We start from the raw sequence: 26,527 nt of genomic DNA, 5'->3' as shown, positions 1-26,527 counted from the left end.
TATTGGTGAGTACTCTTAGAAACTATTTTTCAAGGAATGAATAAAAGCAGGGTTTGTCAGAGGGAGAAATTGAACTGTGTTGCAATTGCAACAGAGATCTCAGTCAATTTCAGGGGAACTATGGAGCTGAGATGGCTCTTGCAGGCTTGTCTCAAATAAGGGCCAATGCTTTGTATCCCTGCATTGACCAAGGAAAGAGTACAGTCTTGAGAGAGCTAATTCCCTTTAACTGAGGGCAATTCCTAGGGAATGTCTCAATAGCGAGCCATCAGCAGGTTATATTTCCAGCTAACAGGATGAATACTTCAGTACTTAAGGGAGTCCTGGGTGAAACCCACAGGATTCATTATAACTTCATTTATCTCTTTCTGTGTGTTTTATTTTCTGGACATTGCTTCTCTGAGTTAATCTGGCTATTAAGAATATTGAGGTGTTCAAATTTTCATTGTCTCTGAGTTCATATGTTAGAAGATGATACATTAAAGTAAAAAGAATCATTTTAATCAGTTTCATTTTCTCAATCTTGATTTTATTTCTTATTGGTATAAGGATAGATGCATTTATGACTACCATATCAGCTTGTGTAAATGTATTTATATTGCTATTAACTGAGTGAGGGTTATTGTCAGTTAACTTTAATATTTATTCTTCAATTTGTAACATGGAAATTTTTTATAAAGCAAATAAATTATGAGAAAATACAGTATAAAATGTAATCTTATCCTATCTTGTCCTTTTTCTCTTAATTAGGGACAACGAGGTGCACATGGTATGCCTGGAAAACCTGGACCAATGGTGAGTTATATTACTTTCATATTAATTCATTAATTTATTCATGCATTCTTCCATTTGTATATTCAAAAACATTTACAGAGCACTCACCATGTTCCAGACACTTGGAATAAAAAGCTGATGGACACACAGTACTTCTTCAACACTGTTCTATTAAGGAACAGAGATATTAATATTGTTATGTAACATAATTGTTAACTCCATAATATAGTATACAACTTCAGGTGTGGAAACAACTTTCAAGTCAAGTCCTGAAAGATAAGTATTTAATATATAAAATGGGCAAGAATATAGCATTGTCCGGAGGATACATGGATGAGAAAACACAGTGGGCTCAGAAAATTCTAGGAAGGCAAAATTGGATTGAGAGGCGGGAGCTAGATCATGAAGGACTATACTTACCACGTTAAATGGTTTTTGAGCTTTTTTCTATAGTAGTTAATGTGAGATCATTCAGGGATTTTAAACATAAGAACATTATGACCAGAGGATAATCTGTTGGTAATGTTTGAAGATAAAATGAAGACGGCTAAGAATAAAGAATGAGTTTGAATACCACTGGCATAATTCCAGAAAGAAATTACAAAGATGTGAACTAAACTTATTATGGTAGTAACAGAGGCCGACTGCATGTCAGTGAGCTAACAACTCTAATGGACATGGCCCAGTAGATTTCTGGTTTAAAGTGTTTGATGGATGATGTAATTTATCTGAAATTGGAAATAAAGAAAGAGGAACAGGATACCGTTTGTGGGTTTGAGTTTAGAATGGGAATAAATGAGTTCAATTTTGTGATTAGATTTGCAAGAGTGGAGCTCAGGATAGAAATTTGAATTTCAAATGTAGTTTGGGAAATTTTTAACATACAGGCAATACATACAGCTGTGGGAGTAAAAGTATAACATGGAATGAGAAATGATGAGGTCTCAGTGTGTACCAATATTTTGTATACTGTGCTTTTTTGTGCTTGGTATGGACAAGGCTATTGTATTTTGCTTCAGACCATCTTGCAGTATTTCATAGGTAATCCTCTGTAACTATGAACCTTTAATTCACTCTTGAAGATGGAAATCTGGACACTTATTTAACTAACTATTGCAAATTAGCTAAATAACTAGATCTAGATCATGAAGAGCTGTACTTACACACTTAAAGGACTTTTGGGTTCTTTTCTATTGTAATTAATGTGAGATCATTCAGAGATTTTAAACATAGGAACTTTATGACCAGAAAGATCATCTCCTGGTAATGTGGATGATGAAATGAAGATGGCTAAGACTAAAGAATCATCTGTAAATTATAAACAAAGAATGAATTGTAAATTATAAACAAAGGCAAATATTTTAAATTTGACACATTTCAAACATATGCCCTTTTTTAAATTCCCTTACTTGCAATAGTTCTCCCATGTGAATAGCCTCAATTGCTGCTCATTAACTGCTGAGTTACCCAGAGGTACAAAGGATCCTAAGAGATGTGTGGAGCTGAAGTAGATTTTAGTTGAAACAGTGCTGTGGATCAAGGTCTCTACTACTATTCTGTCAAAGACACTTAAATTATATCTTTACAAGCAAAACAAAACTAATTTAATTTTTAAAAAGAGCTTCAAGACATAAAGTTATTTTCTGAACTTTAGAGCAATTTATTATACATGTGCTTTTCCCATCAATTATGTGACTTTAATAGCAGTGCCCTGACTTTTAAAAGGAAGATATAATGGTATCTAGAATAAATTATTTCATATATGATTAACACTGGTTGCTAGTAAAATGTACATACTTATATTGTAGGCATCATGTAGTAAACTTTATCTGTTCATCATGAAATTAGTGGTTCTCAACTTTGGCTGTATATTAGAATTACCTGGAAACTTAAAAATATTGATGTCCAATCCAATTAAAATGTAATCTCTAGAGGTAGACTCAGAAATCAGTATTTTTTAAAGCTCTACAGATGATTCCATAGGGTCATTAATGTGGATAGCTGCTGCAGGAAACCAAAAAGTGGTGTTTTATAATAGCACAAATATATTTATAGAATGTTATCTATAGTCATTTTTTAATGTAGTAATTGAGCACAAAGTTGCTACTGAAAATGCTCCTAAATAAATAGTCCGTGGAACAATTTTATTTTACTCCAGTAGGAAAAGTTGAGTCAAGCTCTACAAGGTAAATTACGCTAACAAAACACCAAGGAAAGAAAATATTATGAGGGAAAGAGAGAAGGTACTGTAGGAAATATTCATGGTCAACATGGGCCAAGACTGAATGATCATAAAAGAAAAAAATTTAAAGCTATTAGCCAAAAGTAAACTATAATTATAGTAATTGAAATCATTTGCCCCAGGGATCTTTTCTTCCTGTTTCTCATAAGTAGGAAACAAAACATAGAATGAAAAAATAAGTATACTTTGAAAGGGCTTTTATTAATTCAAAACTGATGGGATTAAAGTACAGTCCTTGAAGAGTCAGAATAATCTGTACTAGAATTCCTCTTATACTCACTTCTTTTAAATTTAGTCTTTTAATCAATGGCTTAAATTCTATGCATGCCTTTCCAAATGGAGGGTAATATAAATATCCACTTGTTATTGCCTGAAAAACCTCTCTAAAATATCCAGATTTTTTTTTTTTTTTTTTGGAGATGAAGTCTCACTCTAGGTTGGAGTGCAGTGGTGCAATCACAGCTCACTGCAACCTCCACCTTCCAGGTTCCAGCAATTCTCCTACCTCAGCCTCCCAAGTAGCCAGGATTATAGGCACCCACCATCACACCTAGCTAATTTTTGTAATTTTAGTAGAGACTGGGTTTCACCACATTGGCCAGGCTGGTCTCCAGCTCCTGACCTCAGGTGATCTGCCTGCCTTGGCCTCCCAAAGTGCTGGGATTACAGGCGTGAGCCACCATGCCTGGCCTCCAAGTGGTTCTTAAGCATCATTTTTATAGAACGAAGTACTAGATTTTGATATAAAATGTAACTTTCTAAAAACTATATTATTTGATTAACACAAAGAAAGTACATCTCTCAAGAGGCAATTGTTTGAAACACTTTATGTTTGTGATTGATTTAATCCTATATGCTATTTGAGTAATCCAATTATATTTAATACCTTGGATATGTCTTTTAGCATTACTTTAGATTGATGTTGAAAGGTACTTATAATGAAATTAGACTATTATCTTTGTAATTTTAAAGTGAAAGGCAGGTTATTCTTATATGACAAATACAAAATGACACCAAAGACTTAAAAATGACCTAATTAGATACTAATTAAATACATGTCTGACTACTTTTCTGGTTTCTTTTAATAGGGTCCTCTTGGGATACCAGGCTCTTCTGGTTTTCCAGGAAATCCTGGAATGAAGGTAAGACGTTAATGTTAATATACAGTATTTAACTCTACATGATTACATGAGCCCCAAAGTGAAGAATGACATTTAATTAATTGAAAAGTGTGGAAGTTACTTTTAACTAAGGAAAGAGCCTAGAGTATGCCCTTTGTTCATTATTACATGGAAAAAGATAAATGAAAAAATAAAATTAACTGTATAAATATAATTAAAGGAGAATCACTTATAATTGTACCCTTATAATATCAAAGAACCTGATGTGTTAGGACTCTAATGCCAGACAATCAAAACAGCTCTAAGGAATAGGAGCTTTAAACTGAATTGGAACTCTATTCTCTATTCTTGAATAGAGTACTTGGAAGTAATAAACAGCAGAAAGTTCCAAACAATAGTATGTTAAAATAAATTAGATGCTGTCAAAAGGCTGTTCTTTCACCTAACATTTGTTATCACTCTGCACTCCCCCAGACCCCCAACCCAATTCTATGCAGCCATTAAAGGAGTGGGCATGGAGAATATTTGGCTCTCTATGTAGAAATGATTAAAGTATTCTGTGGGATGACTTACATTTGTAGTGAGTCACAATTGGTTCTTTCTCTCAGTACTTTCAGATAAATTCAAGGATGACAGTAGAAGGACATTAGGATTACCTTAGATAAACTGGTGAATTAATTTAGAATACCTCTTTCAAGTCATAAGCAATATAACACATCTGATTCCCCCCGATGCCGTGTTTCCCTTTGGCAATGACTTTCTTCATCCTGAAGAGATTATGCACAAGATTATGCTGTACAAAAATGACTGCAGTCACAGACAGTCACCTGGCCCCTCCCAACCTTGTTTTCTCATGGAATTTTGTTGAGGATTAAGTGACATCATCTACATAAACCCATCACATAGAGCCTGATGCAGAGGACACCCTAAATGTAGGTTCATGCTTCTTATTAGTTGTGCTACTCAAATTGGATTTGAAGAAAAATGTCTGTAGCTGACATTTCAGATATTCCTTGAAAATGTGAGAATCACCAAGTCAAATTATTCTTTAGGCTCTCTCTAATGACATATTCAAACACGGTGCTATGGGGATGCTGCTGCTTGAAAACAGTGCCTTAATTCCTTTCCCCGTGTTCACTGAGAACTCAGTGTAAACTCAAGTGGGTGGGATCTTCTTGGGTCTCCTCTGAATCTGATCTTCTCCCTGAAGTCCTAATAATGTTACTACCACAGACTCTGGCCCAGACTCTCTGTATAACCCTGTCAAAACATGCAAAATCCCTTCCCTCTTTTTGTGAGACCCTCTGGCCCCAAACTGAGTTCTGGTTAAGGAAATATTCTCAGATCTATGAATTAGCAGAAAGAGGTTTATACTCCAACTTTCATGGGATTTACTTTAACTTCACTAGCAATCATAGTTTACACAACCCAACCATTCACTCTGGTTACTTCTCTCTCCTCCTGGGTGTTTGTGGTACTGGTTGTTGGCTACTGAAAACTGCTTAATAAAACTCAAACATCTAGCAAAACTGTTACTGTTAGAAATTTTCTGTCTTTTCCTTCCTGCTTCTCTCCACCATAAAATTCCTGGGTCTTTGTTTTTGGACAGGATCCTGCTTTTCCTACAAAGTTCTGCCATGGCGTCTGCTCTCTGACTAAAGAATAAACTTCTAAATCCAGTTCTTTGCATTTCAATGAAGTGAAACAGAGATTCAATATGCTTTACTGATACTGATGAGAATCCTAAGGCTTAGAATTTTGGTTTTCCAGGCCCCTTTGTGATTAGATCCACATAGGTACATAATAAGCAAGATAAAATACAGAAGCCAAGTGAAGTTTGAATTTCAGATAAGGAAAGAATACATGTGTAGTATACGTATGTCCCAAATATTGCATGAGAAAAACTTATGCTAAAAGTTATTGTTTATATGAATTAAAACTCAACTAGGCATTTTTATTTGCCAGCTGGACTCACTATCTTGGCTTGAAATAAAGGGAGCTATTAAGTTACCTTAACCACTTCACTCTGCTTTTAATGTTGCATTTAAAAAAAATCTTTTAATTCTTATCAAAGAAGTGTTGTTTCTTTGGTTTAAAAATAGATGGTATTTTGCTTATAAGGTTGCCAAAAATTAAGTTGATTAGACATTTGTAGTCCAGATGTTTTTCATTTTACTGATAAATGCTTTCTTGAAGGTCAGTGGAATTGAATTTTACAACTGAAATCTTATACTCTGAAATATGATTTGTTATATTGCTTATATAGCAAGGAAACAATTTCTTGTTCTGTAATGATGGTATGAAATTTTATATAGACTTTTTACAGTGAGTCTCACAAATTTGGAAAACTATTGTCTGAATCTTGCAGCACATTTTAGCTGATATTAAGTTGCTTTATAAATATTAGAAAATAATATGATTTATCCTCTAATGATTGCATGAAGCTTTAATTGTGTAGCAAATTGCTAGACTTGAAATGTCTAGCTTTACCTTGAACAGAAACAACCCCTTTAAATACAGTGGGTCGGTCAGGTTTTCTCCCTCATTTGATTTGTGTTAAAGAGTCTGAGTGTATACACTATTTATACAGAAATGGGCTTCAATAACCTGAGTATTTATGGAAGAACATATTAAAAGTAAACCATGTAGATTTAAGAATATCTATTCTTTGATAAATATCTTAAATAAAAAACATTTAAGAATATCTTATTCTTTGAGTAACTCGGTGTGCCTGAGGTGTAGGTCTGTTTCTAGTTTTTCTTTATGAACTTAGATTATCTTAACTGTTTAATATGTAATAAGTGTAAATTCTGACAGATGTGGTAAGAAAAATTCCAGATTTTGTGGAGGTTCAGAGGAGAGGGAACTTAAGCTAACCCTGGTGTAGGATTTCTCTAACTGGAGATTGGATATGGAGAATATTCCTAGTGAAGAGGCCACCAGCATCATCCCTTAAGAAGGAAATGGGAAAGTGAGTGCACTCCTTAAGCTTGGTTAGGCACATATCTCTTATAATCCTCTTTGGCTACTCGGGAGGCTGAGGCAGGAGAATGGCGTGAACCCGGGAGGCGGAGCTTGCAGTGAGCTGAGATCCGGCCACTGCACTCCAGTCTGGGTGACAAAGCGAGACTCTGTCTCAAAAAAAATAAAATAAAATAAAATAAAATAAAATAAAATAAAATAAAATAAATAAATAAATATTTGGTTTTCAAATGTAAAATTCCAAATAAGCAGTCAACTTTGTACAATGCCACTCTTGTATTTTTCTTAAATTAACATTTCCCTTTGCACCCTTTTAGGGAGAAGCAGGTCCTACAGGGGCGCGAGGCCCTGAAGGTCCTCAGGGGCAGAGAGGTGAAACTGGGCCCCCAGGTCCAGTTGGCTCTCCAGGTCTTCCTGTAAGTTTGTGGCATATCTAAGAACCAGCCCAGAAAGCTGGACATTTCTCGTAACATCAGAACAAATTCAACCTATTTTTTTTTTATTGATACATAACATTTATACATATTTAGGGGGATACCAGTAATGTTTTGTTATATGCCTAAGATATGTAATAATCAAGTCAGAGTATTTAAGATATCCATCCCATTGAGCATATATCACTTCTATGTGTTGGGAACATTTTAAGTCCTCTTTTTCTAGCTATTTTGCAATATAAAATTTAATATATTCTCTGAATTCTGAATGAGTGCTTACAACTGTGAAAAAATGTGTTTCCCTTGTCAACTCTGTAAGTTTTACTTATTTTATGTAAAAGAGAATTAGTCAAAAAAGTAATTTTTATAATATAATGGTGGCTGATGTTTAAAAAATGCTTCTACTTCCTTTTTGAAGATGTCTGGACATCTGTCTACTACCACATTTGTATCTAGATATTGCTTAATATTTCATTATATACTTTTAATGTACCTTTTAGGGTGCAATAGGAACTGATGGTACTCCTGGTGCCAAAGGCCCAACGGTGAGTAATGCATTTATGCCATGTGAAGCTCAAATGGACATGATTCTTTAGACATTGGCCCCAGACTGTTACCTGTGTCTCTACTTATCACATCACTCTTGCTGTTTAATAGGGCTCTCCGGGCACCTCTGGTCCTCCTGGCTCGGCAGGGCCTCCTGGATCTCCAGGACCTCAGGGTAGCACTGGTCCTCAGGGAATTCGAGGGCAACCGGTAATGACCTTTGAAAGAACTGTCATCCTATAGTGTAATCTAACTAAGAGCACCAAGAGTAATAACGTGTAATGTGATGCAATGAAACATAGATAACGTGACTTACTCAAATGAGGGAAGATGGGAGTCTTTGTGAAAGCCAAATATTGTGGTACAATGTAGTTGTTTAAATTCTAAGTGGGAACATTATTGCAGTATGTTAAATTTTAGTGTTCTTTTATTTAAAATAATAAGGTTATAGCTTTATGGTTCACCTCATAGACTTTTATGAGTAATTGAATAATAAATATTATTAAAATATTATGCAAGCCAGTGTGAGGAAGTATAGAGCTTCAATAGGAATTTATAATGACAATTTGGCTAAAAATTGGTTCAGCAACTATTTCTTGAGAGTTATTCTTAAAGACTGATTCAAATATATTAATCAGACTGAATGTCAGATTAAATGTTTTAATATTTTACAGAAATTATTTATTAGAAAAATATTTTGATGAACCCATAATAAAGCAACTGAGAAGTTGTGCTTAATAGCTTTTAGCTTGATGTATAAAAATAAATATTTAAACAAATATTTTCAATTCTGTTCCAAGTAATGTGGTCATGCTGATAAATTCTCTTTAAGTGCTCGTGACAGATTTATTAAAACATGAATGTTGCTAGTGTCACATTTGATTTTACCAAGTTTTGAATTTTGTAATCCGGTTCTTACAATCTAAATTACAGTTGGTATTTAAAGACACACCTACAGAAAAACCCTCGAACACTCCAAGAGTGAAATGCCCTATTTGAAGTTGCTAAATTCTCAATAAATATAGCACAAATATAAAATTATTTTGATTCTGGGTAAACAGTTTCACATCCTAAAATAGAGCCTAAATATATTTATCTATAGAAGTTATTGATAGTTCCAATTTTAATTTTCAAATTTGAGTAATAACTCAATAATTCTATTTATTCTGCTACACATGATAAAAAACATAATTAAAAAAATAAATATCTTAAAGACCACTATAAATTAAACGGCTACCAAATTATACTGAATTTTATGAAAATTTACACATATTAACATATTCACATACATTCATTTAGAAATGGTTATATTATACTACTGATGCAAAGCAGACTCAACTGGAGAGAATATTTAAAACCCATTTACTGTAACTAATTTGAGCAGATTGGACTAGCAAAATGTCCTGGTTCTTACAAATATCAATATATTTTTTTCAGGGTGATCCAGGAGTTCCAGGTTTCAAAGGAGAAGCTGGCCCAAAAGGGGAACCAGTAAGGTTTCATTGTTTTAATGATAAGAAGAACATAGTATTGTCTAGAAGTGTACAGCTCAAAATGCTCAAGGGTTTAAAATAATGATGAGAATTACAATAGCTTGAGATGAAAATATCTCATCATTCCATATATTTTAAAATTTGTGACTGACTTCGTTAAAGGAGACTTCCAACTATAATTCACTGGTTGAATGGGTCTTTCTGGTAACTGTCCTTCTGTTTTTAACAGGGGCCACATGGTATTCAGGGTCCGATAGGCCCACCCGGTGAAGAAGGCAAAAGAGGTCCCAGAGGTGACCCAGGAACAGTTGGTCCTCCAGGGCCAGTGGGAGAGAGGGTAAATTTGAATAATACAACACATTCTTACAGTTGTGAGGGAATTATGTGAGTAAGTCTAAGAATAGTAAGGAAAACTAGAGGAGTTAAGAGAAATGCTTGCAGGTTCCTTGCACAGTTCAGTACAGTTATGTGCAAATAGAAAGAGCCAACTGATGGCCGGGTGCAGTGGCTCACGCCTGTAATCCCAGCACTTTGGGAGGCTGAGGCGGGCAGATCACGAGGTCAGGAGATCAAGACCATCCTGGCTAACACGGTGAAACCCCGTCTCTACTAAAAATACAAAAAATGAGCCGGGCGTGGTGGTGGGCACCTGTAGACACAGCTACTCGGGAGGCTGAGGCAGGAGAATAACATGAACCCAGGGGGTGGAGCTTGCAGTGAGCCAAGATTGCACCACTGCACTACAGCCTGGGCGACAGAGCAAGACTCTGTCTCAAAAAAAAAAAAAAAAAAAAGAGACAATTGACTAATCATTATTCATTTATTCAACTAATATTGGTTATATCACTACTCTATGCCAATTTGAGCCATCTGTGCTTGGAATTGTATCAGTGAACAAGAAGGCTATGGTCCTAGTCCTCATTTGGAGACTAGTAAATAGTTGTTTATTTTAGTGGAGAGGTAAACAATAAACAAGTCAACGGGTAAATAAAAATGTATGTACACACTTTAAAAAGTGCCATACACACACTAAATAAAGGCATGACACGTTGGAGAGTAACTACACATGTATGTCAGTGTTGTAATGTTAGATTCAGTGGTTAGGAAACAGGATCCTCTGAGAAGATAGCATTTTATCTGAGACCTGAAGATGACTTTAAGCCAGTAGAAAACTTGGAAGAAAGAACATCCTTAGCAGAGGAAAAAGCAAATGCAAAGCTAGAAGGGCAGAAAGGACCTGCTGATTTTAAAGACTAGAAGAGGTAGCTGTGACTGGAGCATAGTGAGACAGGTCTGAAAAGAAGAACAATAATCTCACATTTATCTAGAACTTTGGAGAATGCAAAGGGTTTCACAAAAATCTCATTAATGAATGTTATTGTTGACATTTTAATTGCTATAGATGGTACCTTTGCCTCTCATCTCTAGCTATGTTTCCTCTGTTTAATTTTACAATGAATCGTTAGAATATTTCCTTCCTTCCTTCCTTTTTTTTTTTTTTCTGACAGAGTCTTGCTCTGTTGCCCAGGCTGGAGTGCAGTGACACCATCTTGGCTCACTGCAACCTCTGCCTCCCAGGTTCAAGAAATTCTTGTGCCTCAGCCTCTTGAGTAGCTGGGATACAGGTACCTGCCAGTATGCCCAGCTAATTTTTGTATTTTTAGTAGAGACAGGTTTTCACCATGTTGGCCAGGCTGGTCTTGAACTCCTGACCTCAGGTGATGTGCCTGTCTTGGCCTCCCAAAGTGCAGAATATTTCTTGATTTGAATAATTATTTGGCTCAGTACTTATATATTCTTCAAACTTTTAAATTTTTTCCATCGAGTCAGATTTTTCTCATGCATATCTGTAGCCATGTTGGCTTGATCATGGCTCCTAAAACTTTATAGTACTAAAAATAAAAATCATCTATTCATTACATATGCAAAAATATCAATGACAATTAAGAATCACATTTTGGTCATTTGTAGGGTGCTCCTGGCAATCGTGGTTTTCCAGGCTCTGATGGTTTACCTGGGCCAAAGGTGAGGTTGCCCTGTGAACATTGATACTTATGTGGGGGGTGCTCCAGAAGATGCCATTTTTCAGCATGGTGATCTAGCTATGACCTGCATGGGCTCAGACCCAGAAAGGAGATGGATACAGATATCAGGCCTAACCCCAATTCTCTCTTGTGTAATTCCTGTATTAAGAGGCATAGGGGAGAAGGATGCTAGTTGGAGGAATGTGGTGACAAAATTTTGTATGTTATATTAGTTCCTTGATTTGGATGTTATATTAGTGCCTTGATTTGTAAAACAGTAATTTTACTTCGGCTTGCTTTTGTTTTTCTATACTCTTTTTCTTCATGCATCTGCTTTGCCTCGGTACAGGGTGCTCAAGGAGAACGGGGTCCTGTAGGTTCTTCAGGACCCAAAGGAAGCCAGGGAGATCCAGGACGTCCAGGCGAACCTGGGCTTCCAGGTGCTCGGGTAAGAATGTAGCAAGTGTTTGCTACATCAGTGGGGAAAAGTGCTCCTGGGCATGCATTGAAAGGGTTTTTGTTTGTTTGTTTTTAAATTTAGTTTGTTTTTACAGTTTAGAACATTTCTTTGTTTTTATGGTTTTGATCCAATTCATTATTTTAAAAAGTACTGATTTGTTATTTTTATCATATATAGAAAACACGGTAACTTCTCATCTCTCTTTCTCAAAGGAGTATGTATTAATAGCTTTATCACTTGGCATGAGAAAAAAATTCTGTTTGTCAAATTTTATAACTTTACTTGTTAGCAAGTAAAGAATTTATAAATATTTGTAAATATACTTTTATAGCAATATAGCAAGTAAAGTAATTTTGGCAGAGAAATTCTGACAAATTTTATTTTAACAATACATCACTTAAAAATTTACTTGATTTACAGAACTGTCATTCTATTCAGTTGACAAAAAAGCAACATTAGTTTTACTCTTAAGAGTATTTACTTCAGCTGCAGGTCAGCAACAAACTGACAGTTGCGTTTTTATTTTCAGGGTTTGACAGGAAATCCTGGTGTTCAAGGTCCTGAAGGAAAACTTGGGCCTTTGGTAAGTAATTTAAACAGAAGTCCACAACCACTAATATATCTCAATAGACATGCAACTTAAATGATATTTATTTGAGGTTAATGCTTTTGATTATGTGGATGCTGGTCATATTGACATACTTAAAACACGTTCTGGAAGCATATTCTTCGGATCTGTTTCCAAGTGGACAAAAATGTAGATTAAATTTTACTAAGATAAATGTTTGAGATTGAAATTGCTTCCCTACCTGACATCAATGAAAAAGTTAAAATGATATAGTTTTTAATACTGGTGAAATTTGTCTATTAGCAATATTCTCGTTTTTGATATTCTTTTAATTTTATTTAAGAGATAAGTAGTATGAATTTTGACAACTTATATATTCTAAGATCTTCCCTTATCCTGCAATGCAAAATACAAGTCCTGAATTTTCATTACCACAAACCAGAGTAAATGAAAGAAGAAAGATTTCCCCTATTAATATGATTGTCAGGAGACATGATGAGGAAGCCTATGTCTAGAATAAGAATAAAATATCTCTTCTAGTTACTTAAAATACTTCAGTGTTTTTTTTAAAAACCCATTCAACTGTCCTGATCCTTTAACATGAAAATTCAAGATAATTTAAAATTTATGTAACATCATAGTAAGCAAATGCAAGTGACACTTTGGATGATGGGATATTTAGAAAAACTTACATGAAACTTGCATGACTCCTGTCAATTCCATAGGGTGCTCCAGGGGAAGATGGCCGTCCAGGTCCTCCAGGCTCCATAGGAATCAGAGGGCAGCCTGGGAGCATGGGTCTTCCAGGCCCCAAAGGTAGCAGTGTGAGTACAGTGTATAATATGTTTGCCACCTCATCATGATCCTCATTTGGAGGAGGTATGTTTTTGACAAATTGATGGAATTTTACAAAAGTTTCATTTATTCTTCAGGGTGACCCTGGAAAACCTGGAGAAGCAGGAAATGCTGGAGTTCCTGGGCAGAGGGTAAATATACATTTTCTGCTAAAGAAAAATAATATAAGGACTATTTAAATTCTCATGGACTCACCTCACAAATATCTGTGTGTGATACTAGGGAGCTCCTGGAAAAGATGGTGAAGTTGGTCCTTCTGGTCCCGTGGGCCCGCCGGTATGTGATTTTGTGTGTGTGTGTGTGTGTGTGTGTGTGTGTGTAAGAATATAAACACATTGCATTTTTCAATGATGTTTATTCAAGACTTATGCATAAGTTTCAGGGAAAGTGAGTAAGAATGTATGGGAATGAAGAATTTCTGTTATACCTTCTCTTTTGATTTCTGTAATATAGTGTCTTCTGCCTTTTTAAATATAATGATTAATCTTTTTTCTTTTCTTTGTTTTTTTTTTTTTTTTTTTTTTTTGAGATGGAGACTGGCTCTGTCCCCAGGCTGCAGTGCAGTGGCGCGATCTCAACTCACTGCAAGCTCCGCCTGCCGGGTTCAAGTCATTCTCCTGCCTCAGCCTCCCTAATAGCTGGGACTACAGGTGCCTGCCACCACGCACGGCTAATTTTTTGTATTTTTAGTAGAGATGGGGTTTCACTGTGTTAGCCAGGATGGTCTTGATTTCTTGACCTCGTGATCCACCTGCCTTGGCCTCCCAAAATGTTGGGATTACAGGCGTGAGCTACTGCACCTGGCCATGATTAATCTTCTTGCTTTAAACTTCTTTAAAAGTCTGACTGCAAAGGTTTTTATATGTCACAGTCAAAGAGTATATCAACTGAGGAAAATAGTGTGTAACAAATATTTTATAAAATATTTTATTTAAAATATTTAAATACTTAATCATCTACCTTCTCTCAATAATGCATCTCATAAAAATTTATTTAAGGCTGGACATGGTGGCTCATGTCTGTAATCCCAGCACTTTGGCAGGCCAAGGTGGGTGGATTACCTGAGGCCAGGAGTTCAAGACCAGCCTGGCCAACATGGTGAAACCCCGTCTCTACTAAAAATACAAAAATTAGCCAGGCATGGTGGCGTGTGCCTGTAATCCTAGCTACTCAGGAGGCTGAGGTGGAAGAATCACTTGAACTCGGGAGGCGGAGGTTGCAGTGAACTGAGATCACACCACTGCACTCCAGCCTGGGCGGCAGAGCAAGACTCCGTCTCAAAAAAAAATAAATAAATAAATAAAATAAGGTGTTTTTTAGGAGGTAAAAGGAATAATATTCTTTGAGGTCTATTTTCATTTTGGGATTTTAAAATGAAGTGTTTATCAGAAGTATTTTGGCATATTTATTTGTTTTGGGGTGGGGCAGTTTAAATATCTTTCTAAAATGTTAGCTTTGCTTTCTTTAGTCATTCTGGTTTTGAAGTCCTGATAAATAATTCTTAAGACATTCAGAAATAACTATAATAAAAATATTTTGTTTTTCGATTAGATGTACAAAAGTAATGGATTTTCCTATATTCAATCCAATTTTCCCATAAGTTTACAATTGGCTCCAGACATTTAAGTTTGGATCAAAAAATAAATACATGTTATCAGTCACTTCACTGGCTTTAGAAGATATTTTCTCACCTCCAGAGACTTCAAACAATACCATTTGCTTACTGTTAATACTAGTTTATTACCTGGCTAAAGAGAAGAACATGTGATTGGAAGAAATACAAAGAAATACCAGTACTTCTAGTAGTTCACATAGAGAGGAAGCAGACAAAGATCTGGCTATATTCACATTTTTTTTTCTCCTTCACAACTTAGGGTCTAGCTGGTGAAAGAGGAGAACAAGGACCTCCGGGCCCCACAGGTTTTCAGGTATGCACTAATTCGGTTTTCCATTTCATCTTCCATTAACTAAAATGCTATTTTAAAAAAAGAAAAAAATATATGGTCAGAAGATTTGAAATTCTACAATTTTCAAAAAGTCATCCCTTTTTTAGTAGATAGGATAGACATTTGGATAAATCAAACATTTTTGTCCAGAGTAAAGGAATGGACTTCTAAAAAAACTAATCAAACCTGCAAATTATGAACAAAACAAATAAAAAATAACAAAAAAGTAATAAAAAGATATCAGGAATAAAATGTTTCTGATATCTCAACAAAGTTTATTCAACCATTTTAAGGCTGATCTAATTTTATTGGCAAAGTGACTAGAATTGTTTATTGAACAAATTTTCATAATTTATCTACATATATCAGTACATACACTATTTAACAGTAGGATGATCATAATTTGTAAAAAAAACTTTCTGGACTGACTTTAAATAATATTCTTGCAGCCTGAAATATTGTTCGCAGAGCCATAAAAACTCTACAAATATGAAAACCTCCTGTTACATTATCTCTTTTTTTGCTAAGTGTTGTGCAGATGAAAATACAATCTTATAAATTGACTAGCTGTTTATTTTGTTGGTAGTTTGTTTTTAATGCTTCTGAACAATATTTTTTGCTTAAAATGTCTGAACAATATATTTTCCTTGAAAATATAGTCTTGGAGACTCCATGAATTATAAAAGTTAAACTGTTAACACTGGTAGCCTATTGAACTTTCACAGATTGATTCACAATTTTATTTTCTTACTTTTGTTTTAGGGGCTTCCTGGTCCTCCAGGGCCTCCTGGAGAAGGTGGAAAGCCAGGTGATCAAGTAAGTGTTGAAATAATAATAATGGCAACACTATACATTGCTGGCTCAGTTATCACTTTTTATGCGTGAGGCTCTGTTGTGCTTTCCTTTACATACATTATCTCTTTGATTTCTCAAAGTAGCCCTATGTACTAGGTACTATCATTACCTCCATTTTGTAGATGAGGAAAATGGGGCATACAGATGTTAGATAACTTTCCCAAAGTCACAAGGTTAATAGATTTGAACCCAGGTCATCTGCTTCCCAAGATGTGTTCTTAACCACTTTATGTAAACAATTATGAACAAATACTAACAATTTTATTCTGTCATTTTCCTGGCACATAGATTTGTTTATTTTTCTTTGAGTGATTCATTTGTTCATTTAACCGTTTAATAAATATTTGCTGAGCACTCTGTGTGCTTGGCTCTACAAAGCACTGGCCTGAACCAGCTGAACAAAATGGATTTGGACCTTGCTGTCCTTACAGTAAAGTAGTATTCAGAGACTATAAGACAATTACAATAATAGCATGCTCTAAACGCTATGATAGGGGAGGTACTATGTTTATGGAAACAAAAAAGATGCACCTGAATAAGACTTGGGGGGTTTAGAAAGGTTTTACAGACAAAGTAATATCTTGTATGAGATCTGAGGAATGAATGATGGTAAAGATGAAGGAGGGAAGATAGGAAAAACCTCCAGGAAATGAGACAAGCTTACAAATCAGAGTGGATAATGTAATTTGGGGAAAATAGAAAGGGGACTGTGTAGGGGTGAATCAGGGACCTGATTATGGAAGGTTTTAATTTGATTCTAATTTGTTCCTCATCAGTAGTGTAATGGGAAGCTAATGAAGGGTTTTTAGGCCAGGCACAGTGGCTCACACCTGTAATCCCAGGACTTTGGGAGACCGGAGCAGGTGAATCACTTGGCGTCAGGAGTTCAAGACCAGCCTGGCCAACTGTCTCTACTAAAAGTACAAAAATTACCTGGGCATGGTGGCACATGCCTGTAATCCCAGCTACTTGGCAGGCTGAGGCAGGAGAATCACTTTAATCCAGGAGGTGGAAGGTGTGGTGAGCCGAGATCAACCCATTGTACTCCAGCATGGGTGATAGAGTGAAACTCTGTCTCAAAAAACAAAACAAAACAAAAACAAAATTAAAAAAAAAAAAAAAAGGGCTTTTAAGGAAGGAGTAAAATGATCAGATTTGGCTTTTAGGGAGATCAGGCCACAATGAGGACAGTCCATTTCGGAGAATAAGATTGGAGGCCTATTTGATAAAGTTATCATCTTTATCAAAGAAAGAAATTTCAAACTGACAAACTTTCTTTTATGTAAGAACAAACTGAAACTTTCAATATAGACATGACTGCACTAGTTTGAACCCACAATACTAGTAGAGTGCTTTGTCCGTATTATAAGCTCAAGAAAGATTTACTAAATTGAGTAGAATTGAATTGGTTCTATTTAAAAGATAAATCTTTAGCCCTTTTGGTATATCTTTTCTTTATTTAAACTTTTTCATCTTCTATTAGTTAAAAAGAAAAAGACATTTAGATTTTGTTGCCTCTAAAAAACTAACGCTCTATCATTGTGAAATAGTATTTTGCATATTCTCATTACCAAAAATCAAACATTCAGGTATAGTACAAAGTTTTTTGGAAAAATGTTTTCATCTAAAACATGTCATATTCCCTCATTTATAAAAATATACGTACTTTTCTTTCTTTAAATTGTTGGCTTATGCAGCCTTCTAATGGCACATTAATAGAAAGTAGGTATATGACCTGAAAAGTTTTCCGATAAATGCCTAAACTCAAAGCTCTTGTTCCATTAAAAAAAAAAAAAAATGTATTTATAGGGTGTTCCTGGAGATCCTGGAGCAGTTGGCCCATTAGGACCTAGAGTAAGTACTTTAATCTTCATGATTAATTTTGTTTCCCACTGGCTTCAGTTTTAAAAGGTATCTTTAAAAATCTTAAACTGGGATTTATTTAAACAGTAAATTCTTTGACTGGATAAAAATCAATTTTGTGAGAAATATTTTGTGCTATGAAGCTAGTATATCCTTACTTGAAGTTTATTTCTTATCACTAAATTATAAAATTGAGATTTAGTAATGTCTCATTTCTAAATTTTTCACCAGTAGAAGCCATTTCTCAGAAACATTTTAAATTATTTTTAGATCAAGTATTGACATTATTTGACATCACAATTTTGTGCTAGGGAGAACGAGGAAATCCTGGGGAAAGAGGGGAACCTGGAATAACTGGACTCCCTGGTGAGAAGGGAATGGCTGGAGGACATGGTCCCGATGGCCCAAAAGTAAGTGTCATAGTGATCTCAGTGTTTTAAAATGCTTTAAAATTACTGCTCAATAAACGCATGGTGGTGCAAGAATGCATTTGTCTTGTTTTTGAAAGATAATTTGATTGTATCATTTTCTTCTTCCACAAATATTTAATGAGCGCTTACTAGGTTTTTTCCCTGCAACTAAAGTGTGAGCTAAAAAGAAGACTCTCTTCTGTGATGGGGATTGTGGTTTAGTGCACATGGTAATAGATTTCCATATACAAACACATTCCTAATGTTTATGTACATTTTATTAGTGGCTTCTATGAATAAGCAGAGGAAAGAAATAGAAAATTGCGTAATTTATTAGGAGGCTTTTCTGATAATATGCTCCATTTTCCTTGTGTCAGGTTTCACAGTTCTGCTTACTACATATGTGAAAATATAGAACTTTTGAAATCTGAAAATGCAATGCATCATAAGGCAGAAATGTGTGCCATTTAGTGACTGGTAGAAGATAATGTGGCCAACTTCAGTATAAACAATTGAAGTAGAATTTTTCATGATCATGTGACATGAGACCCCTTATTGTTTTCAGGGTTTAGAGTGATTGATACGGTCTACTACAATTTAGACACTATATTAGCCTAAAAACCAGGTTAATATCAAATATCAGTTTTATTAAAGAGAGAATGAAATATTTCTCAAATTGTAATGTCTTTCTTTCTTAGTATCTTCTATTATGTTGCCAACAGAGGGGAAAAAAGGCAACTCTATCTTTTTTATTTGAAATAGCGTTCAATTGCCTCTTAAGAGAAAAGTTAAAAATATAAACCAACAATCAAAAAAGAAAATCTGAATTTTTTAATTTCAAAAAAAAATCAACTCACTCAGAGAAACTTTCTCAGATGAAAAATATAAGCACTAAGTTGAACTACCTGAAATTGCTGACAGCCATTTTTGACCCACTAAAAAGCAATTTCATCAGTTTAATCTTAATATATTGGTATGGTCACTTAATGTTGGTTCATTTTAGGGCAGTCCAGGTCCATCTGGGACCCCTGGAGATACAGGCCCACCAGGTCTTCAAGGTATGCCAGGAGAAAGAGGAATTGCAGGAACTCCAGGCCCCAAGGGTGACAGAGTAAGTACTTTTCTTTTTTTTTTTTTTTTTTAGTTCGTTTATTCAGACTTTCTACTGAAAATGATTTCCTGAGGAGGCTTTTATTTCTACCATCCTGAGTCACTAGTCATTCATTTATTCATTCTTCTAATAAATATTTACTGAGAAAGTGCACAGTGTGAGGCACCATCCCAGGTTCAGCTGGATACAACTAGGAAAATTACAAATAGCCTTCACTCTCATGAAACTTACACACAAGTGTGGGAAAGAGACAATTAAATGAATCAATTGTATTTTGTGTGTTTTTCCAGGGTGGCATAGGAGAAAAAGGTGCTGAAGGCACAGCTGGAAATGATGGTGCGAGAGTAAGTAAAAACATTCCTTTTCTAGCTGGGCTAGGAACCAACATTACAGTATCATAGGAGTTTGCCAGAACTTTCCAAAATAAAGTCAATCATGTTTCCTTGGTAGTCAGGAGTTGGAGAATAATGGCATGTGAGATCTGCTGTGATTCAACCATGGGTTATTCATTTTGCTTGACCTGAATTAAATGAAACTTAAATAAAAACATACTTGTTGTGCCTATGAGATAAGTGCCTTAAGGGAGTGGGGGCCCTCTTTATCTTTCTCTATCATCTTTTTATTTCATACACAAGGTTTATTTCTGTTAAAATGCTAATCTAGTGAGGGGGCCAACACCTTGTTCCAGCATAGACAAGTAGAGCTTTGTGGAGTCACCAAGGTTATGATAAATGTTTCTCAGTATATTGGATGTTGGGGTGAGAAATTTACTGCACAGTGAATTATCATTAATGTTATCATTAATAAAGAGTTTAATAAGCAGAATGTCAAGAAGGATGGTTGAACTCAAAGCATTGTTTAATGTCATGTCAGAAATTGGCATTTAACAAGCATTAGGTCTTTGAAATTAGAATGCATTTACAATTCCAAGGACAGTCAGACGCAAAGGACAATATATTTTCAGATATAAATGATTCCTTCATGTAAGAGTGGCTAGTCACAATGGCTTAAACATCCATCATTTTTTGGAATAGTGCCTGATACTTGACTAATGGTTTCTGTTTCAGTATGACATGATTTGCTGTTAGTTGTCATGTGTGCCCTGGCAATAGCAGTTGTAACATAATAAAAGAGAACTGCTATTTGATTCTACACATTGAGTCATTGTTAATACATTGGTTATAATAGCTTTAGATTAAGGAAATATAGTGAAATGTAGTAGAAAATTTTTCATCTTAAGGGTAATTAGTCCTTTTTATGCAAATTTAATTAAGGATGCACCACTTTTTTTAACAAATTATGCACAAAAGATATACCTTCCCTTTTAGTTAAATCTAATATTTAATTTAATATTTCAAAAATAGTCAAGTAAATCTGGTATATTTTTAATATTTTACATCATGAATGTCCTGGAATGCATAAGTAGTACAGTACTATTTATAGGAAGAATGCATTGGCAGTTTGTTTTAAGGGAAAATCCAAAATACATATCTTTTGTGCCTATGAACTAACTTTGGAATTGCAATGTGATAGGATCAGGAAGTAAGCAATGACTGCTTTATTTTTAATGAGGACACTACATTGTTTTAGGAAAGAAGCAGAGCAAAGCACTTACTGTAATCTAATAGTAGGGAAAAATGAATAACATGTTTTCTCTGTATAAAATATCTATAAACATAAGTAATGAAGTGATATTTATATTTCATCAAATACTTTAAAGAAGTATATTACATAAATTATTGGAATGATATCATTCTATTTTAGATACAGAGACTATAAGAACACAGATTTCTTACGTTCTTGTCAAAAGCATAAAATTAAAGTCATTTTTGTTCCTTAAGTTTCTTCAGTTATACATACAGAAATTAAACAATGAAAGAATATTTGGGTTGCATATGAAGAGGCAATACACAGTTATAAAATAGAGAACTTGTTTTAGAGAGGACTCCAACATTCCCGCAGTTTCAAGATTGTGATTACGCCTCAAGAAGACTCAGGTTGTGTCCCCATGTGTTAGCTGTACTATCCTTTAAGTGTTAGCTCTCCTATGCCCATAAATCTGAAAGCAGCTGGGGTTTTGGGCTGTAAATTTTAGCCACTTTTCCTTTGCATATCAAAAGAATGAAGAAAACTGGTTGGGCGCTGTGGCTCACGTGAGCCTGTAATCCCAACACTTTGGGAGGCTGAGGCAGGCGGGTCACGAGGTCAGGAGATCGAGACCATCCTGGCTACGGTGAAACCCCGTCTCCACTAAAAATACAAAAAATTAGCTGGGCGAGGTGGCGGGCGCCTCTAGTCCCAGCTGCTCGGTAGGCTGAGGCAGGAGAATGGCCGGAAGCCGGAAGGCGGAGCTTGCAATGAGCTGAGATCGCGCCACTGCACTCCAGCTTGGGACAGAGCCAGACTCCGTCTCAAAAAAAAAAAAAAAAAAAAAAGAATGAAAAAAACTAAACCAGGGATAGTGGCTTGTGCCTGTAGTCCCAGTTACTCTGGAGTGTGAAATGGGAGGATCTCTGGAGTCCAGGGCAAGAGTTCAAAGATGCATGTGCTGTGATCACATCTGTGAATAGCGACTGCACTCCAATCTGGGCAACATAGAGTGGAGATCCTGTGCCTAATAATAATAATAATAATGATAATAATAATAATAAAAGAAAAAATCTAAAATGTCTTAACACAATTTCAATTTTAAAAAATAAAAAAGTGATATTTTGCTATTATAATTTAAGAATATAATATATGCAAAAGAAGGAAAGCCTCTTTTCAATTTGTGGTTAAATGTCCCAATAGATATTAGCAAAGCTAATTATGCTAAGAAATAGAAACATTTTTGTAGCTTAGCATTAATTTAGTGCTAATGCCTGAAAACAGTTTTAGGAATGCATTAGTTAAGTTGCATGAAAGAGATTAAAACACTGTGTGGTGAAAATATGGTGGAAATAGTATGAAACTAGACAGAAAAATCTTGAAAATATATAGATTATATCTTTTATTATAGATAATGATTTACAAAAACAGCCAAATTATAACAAAATAGTCCTTTTTGTTTTGTTTATTTGCTTAAGCATGAAGATTTCTGTGCATTTTTTACCTCAATATGCCTATGTTCTGTTAATTGACAGGGTCTTCCAGGTCCTTTGGGCCCTCCAGGTCCTGCAGGTCCTACTGGAGAAAAGGTAAGTCACAAGTTGTTAGTTTGTACACTCAAAATTCTGAGTCCTGAATAGCTGGCTCTTTCATAAATCTTTTCATTTTATAACATATGGTATCTGAACAAGATCATTTCAGAGTTCTTTTCCGCTGTCTCCCCCGACACAGTGACCAATATCCTAAAATTATATTATATTTAGCCACTGTTTTGGACAGTAACCATCTAAAATCTGCTTTCTAGGGTGAACCTGGTCCTCGAGGTTTAGTTGGCCCTCCTGGCTCCCGGGGCAATCCTGTAAGTGACAGTACTTGGTGTTCTTTAGTGTGAGATTGAGCAATACAACAATTCATCATTTGTTCTGATATTTATATAAAATGATGCTTACTGGTTTTAGGTTATTTATAACTTCCTGGTTTTTAGCTTTTGCTTTTCTAATTAAACTTAAAAATTATCTGCTATGCAATCTGTTAAGTGTAGTTAGGCAGTTTGTTTACTAAATAATTTGGAGGCTCCTTTGAGACTTCTGACCTTGGGAATTTTGTTCTATGACCTATATCTTTATATAATCCCTAAGGTCCTTCCTTAAGCAATATGTGTAATTTTTCTATATTTACATGTCTAACTATCAAATTTATATGATCATATTTTAAAATACTGTTCCTGTTTAGAATAATGTGTGAAAGCTACAGTAATCTTTGACTCCTTCTAGGGTTCTCGAGGTGAAAATGGCCCAACTGGAGCTGTTGGTTTTGCCGGACCCCAGGTATAATTTTCAAATATCCCTAATTTACAAATAAACGCTTATCTTGTTATAATAAGTTTAATGATCATTGTCATATGTTTTGAAGTCATATTAATTCTGGAAAGTTTTTAGCTTTCTAGACAATATTCTCATTTTCAATACATTTTTTATAGATTGGCACAAAACTTGAGTTTGTGCTAGTTGAGCTTCTATAATTATTTGTTACAATAAAAATGCAGTGGGATAGCTTATTTTTTATGCTGTCTTGAAAGATCTCATCAGAGTACTTTTTTTCCTTTACTATGCTTTAATACTGATTACAAAGCACTGTTTCACAATATATGATTAATTGATACATTAGTAATAATTACTCTAAAGTAATTTGTCTATTAGTCTTATAATCAATTGCTTGTTTGTATGATTTCATATAGGGTCCTGATGGACAGCCTGGAGTAAAAGGTGAACCTGGAGAGCCAGGACAGAAGGGAGATGCTGGTTCTCCTGGACCACAAGGGTTAGCAGGATCCCCTGGCCCTCATGTAAGTTAACAAGAAAAAGGCATAACTTGAGTCAAGTGCCCCATGTTTGGAGTGTACATTCAGCCTCTTTTGCTTCACTACAGTGCTCTTTTGTTTGTTTCTATTTAGGGTCCTAATGGTGTTCCTGGACTAAAAGGTGGTCGAGGAACCCAAGGTCCGCCTGTAAGTTTCTTTGATGCTCTGCGAAGTATGCGCAGTTAATTCTAGTTTTCTAGTGCTTCCTGGTCATGTAAAAGATCATTTCCATCTGAGGCTGAAATAGCAAATTATTACCTGTATCAAATGTACTATAGTGTAAAGGGCACTTAACTCATGGAGATTTGGGTTACAATCAAATTTGTAATCTTGGAGACCCAGGTGCCTCACCTGTAATGTAAGTAACATATTACCTATATAAAAGAGTAAATAAATAATGTGAAAGCACTTTATTTAATTCGATTATATAAAATATCAATGCGATTCTAGTACTACTTGCAGGGAAAAAGGAAAATAGTACCCTTCCTACCAGTTAATCTAGATTAATTCCCCAAAATATGGGATTCATACGAAGAAAAAAAATTATTGCTTACAACATGAAAGGAAATCTAAAGGCTTCAGTCTTCCTGTGAAAAAAATCTCAGGATAATACATGTAACTAATTTATGTTACCTTAGAAATTGCTTATATGATATTCTGGTTCTAGGGTGCTACAGGATTTCCTGGTTCTGCTGGCAGAGTTGGACCTCCAGGCCCTGCTGTAAGTCAACTTAGTGAGTCAAGTCACTGATAGTGAAATAATTACACACACACATATACATTTGAGTTATATTTATTATTTTATTTAATTTCTTAATGGTACATTTTCTTATTTAACAACTCCTATTCCAGTAATGCATACTGGCATTTCAGCAAAGCAAATCATCCTTAATAATATAGTATTTCTTGGAGGAGCTAATTTGCAAGTTCTTTTTAGCCCCATTGTTTTATTATTATTCCGTTTAAATACTGAATACTTATAGTATTGTGTGCTAATAATCATTCTCTTCAGTTAAGATGCAACTATGGAACTTTCTTTAATAAATGTCATTCATTATAAGATCAAATCATAAGAATAAATAATCATCACAGAATAAAGTATTATATATTCATCATTGGAGTGGAGCCTTAAATAAGTTTGAAAATTCAAGTGAGTTGCACCGCTCTTTAAAAATTATTCAAAGGGAATTGACTGCAAATGATATTTAGTTTTCCCCTGGGGAATGAATCTACAGCTGTGTTTTCTTTTGTTTTGTTTTGTTTTGTTTAAATCCTATTGAAAAACTGATTATCTAACAGTCGCAATGAACCTGTGAGGCTTGAACATCTGCATCTGAGGCAGACAATGTTACGTCAGTCACTGTTACTTGGCTTCCATTTTGCCCTCCTGGGTGTTTCTTTCTTTGTTATACTAGGGAGCTCCAGGACCTGCAGGGCCCCTAGGAGAACCCGGGAAGGAGGGACCTCCAGGTCTTCGAGGGGACCCTGGCTCTCATGGGCGTGTGGGAGATCGAGGACCAGCTGGCCCCCCTGGTGGCCCAGGAGACAAAGGGGACCCAGGAGAAGATGGGCAACCTGTAAGTTTGGTGTATTTGTTCCAGACCACCTTCAACTGAAATACTTACAAATAGAAACCTATAATGATCAGTGCCACAAAAATGCTTAAATATTGTGCTGGGCACATTCATAAATTTTTAAAGTGCATTGTGCCCTATAGATTTTCATTTACAATTCTCTGATTTAGGAAAAATGTGTGTGTATATATAGATTTTAAAAATAGCAGTAATAGATATGGTATCTAAAAACTAAACCAAAAAATTATTAGTTAAATGTTCATTATGTATGAATAACTTTAAAAATATATGTATATTATATTTTATATGCAAATGCCTTTAAATATTGTGTTTAGATAACTATTTTTTCTTTATTGTTAAACTTTCTTTTTGTCTTTTTATAAAGAAGAAAAAATATTTCTCTGAAGTTACCTCTTTTATTGAGTCAGTATTCACATTAATCTTCAGTTTCTTTCCAACTGATGAGCTATTTTCACCTTTAAATAATGTTAGAGGTTCTGTGTGGATGGCAATTTATAACTACTCATATGTAGTATGATTTTGAGAAACAGAGAACTTCTTTTTCATACTGAAAAACCCGTAAAGCTGCACCCAACTTATTGTAAATTCCTTGGGTACAGTTTTACCCTGGATAGTTTCTGATTTTAGTTTGTCCTCAACATTAGGGTCCAGATGGTCCCCCTGGTCCAGCTGGAACGACCGGGCAGAGAGGAATTGTTGGCATGCCTGGGCAACGTGGAGAGAGAGGCATGCCCGGCCTACCAGGCCCAGCGGTGAGTAACTGCTTCAGTCAATATTTTACCTCATATGTGCAATACAAAT

General features: G+C 35.1%; 1 protein-coding gene across 1 annotated transcript in view; it reads left to right on the top strand.

Moving 5' to 3' along the window:
* Positions 1-26,527, top strand: part of COL5A2 (collagen type V alpha 2 chain) — a 148,978-nt gene that overhangs the window by 104,440 nt on the left and 18,011 nt on the right. Inside the window, exons 17-43 of the mRNA XM_007965604.3 lie at positions 751-795; positions 4,105-4,158; positions 7,437-7,535; positions 8,054-8,098; positions 8,211-8,309; positions 9,537-9,590; positions 9,822-9,929; positions 11,564-11,617; positions 11,966-12,064; positions 12,606-12,659; positions 13,370-13,468; positions 13,577-13,630; positions 13,722-13,775; positions 15,374-15,427; positions 16,208-16,261; positions 18,110-18,154; positions 18,475-18,573; positions 19,577-19,684; positions 19,975-20,028; positions 22,807-22,860; positions 23,076-23,129; positions 23,545-23,598; positions 24,009-24,116; positions 24,225-24,278; positions 24,799-24,852; positions 25,547-25,708; positions 26,371-26,478. Of these exons, the coding sequence (XP_007963795.3) occupies positions 751-795; positions 4,105-4,158; positions 7,437-7,535; positions 8,054-8,098; positions 8,211-8,309; positions 9,537-9,590; positions 9,822-9,929; positions 11,564-11,617; positions 11,966-12,064; positions 12,606-12,659; positions 13,370-13,468; positions 13,577-13,630; positions 13,722-13,775; positions 15,374-15,427; positions 16,208-16,261; positions 18,110-18,154; positions 18,475-18,573; positions 19,577-19,684; positions 19,975-20,028; positions 22,807-22,860; positions 23,076-23,129; positions 23,545-23,598; positions 24,009-24,116; positions 24,225-24,278; positions 24,799-24,852; positions 25,547-25,708; positions 26,371-26,478 (1,980 nt within the window). The remainder of the gene's footprint in view (positions 1-750; positions 796-4,104; positions 4,159-7,436; positions 7,536-8,053; positions 8,099-8,210; positions 8,310-9,536; positions 9,591-9,821; positions 9,930-11,563; positions 11,618-11,965; positions 12,065-12,605; positions 12,660-13,369; positions 13,469-13,576; positions 13,631-13,721; positions 13,776-15,373; positions 15,428-16,207; positions 16,262-18,109; positions 18,155-18,474; positions 18,574-19,576; positions 19,685-19,974; positions 20,029-22,806; positions 22,861-23,075; positions 23,130-23,544; positions 23,599-24,008; positions 24,117-24,224; positions 24,279-24,798; positions 24,853-25,546; positions 25,709-26,370; positions 26,479-26,527) is intronic.

This window comes from Chlorocebus sabaeus, chromosome 10 (genome assembly GCF_047675955.1).
Source record: "Chlorocebus sabaeus isolate Y175 chromosome 10, mChlSab1.0.hap1, whole genome shotgun sequence".
Taxonomy (NCBI): domain Eukaryota; kingdom Metazoa; phylum Chordata; class Mammalia; order Primates; family Cercopithecidae; genus Chlorocebus; species Chlorocebus sabaeus.
Note: the sequence above shows the minus strand (reverse complement) of the source record. Positions and strands in the feature narration are given on the sequence as shown.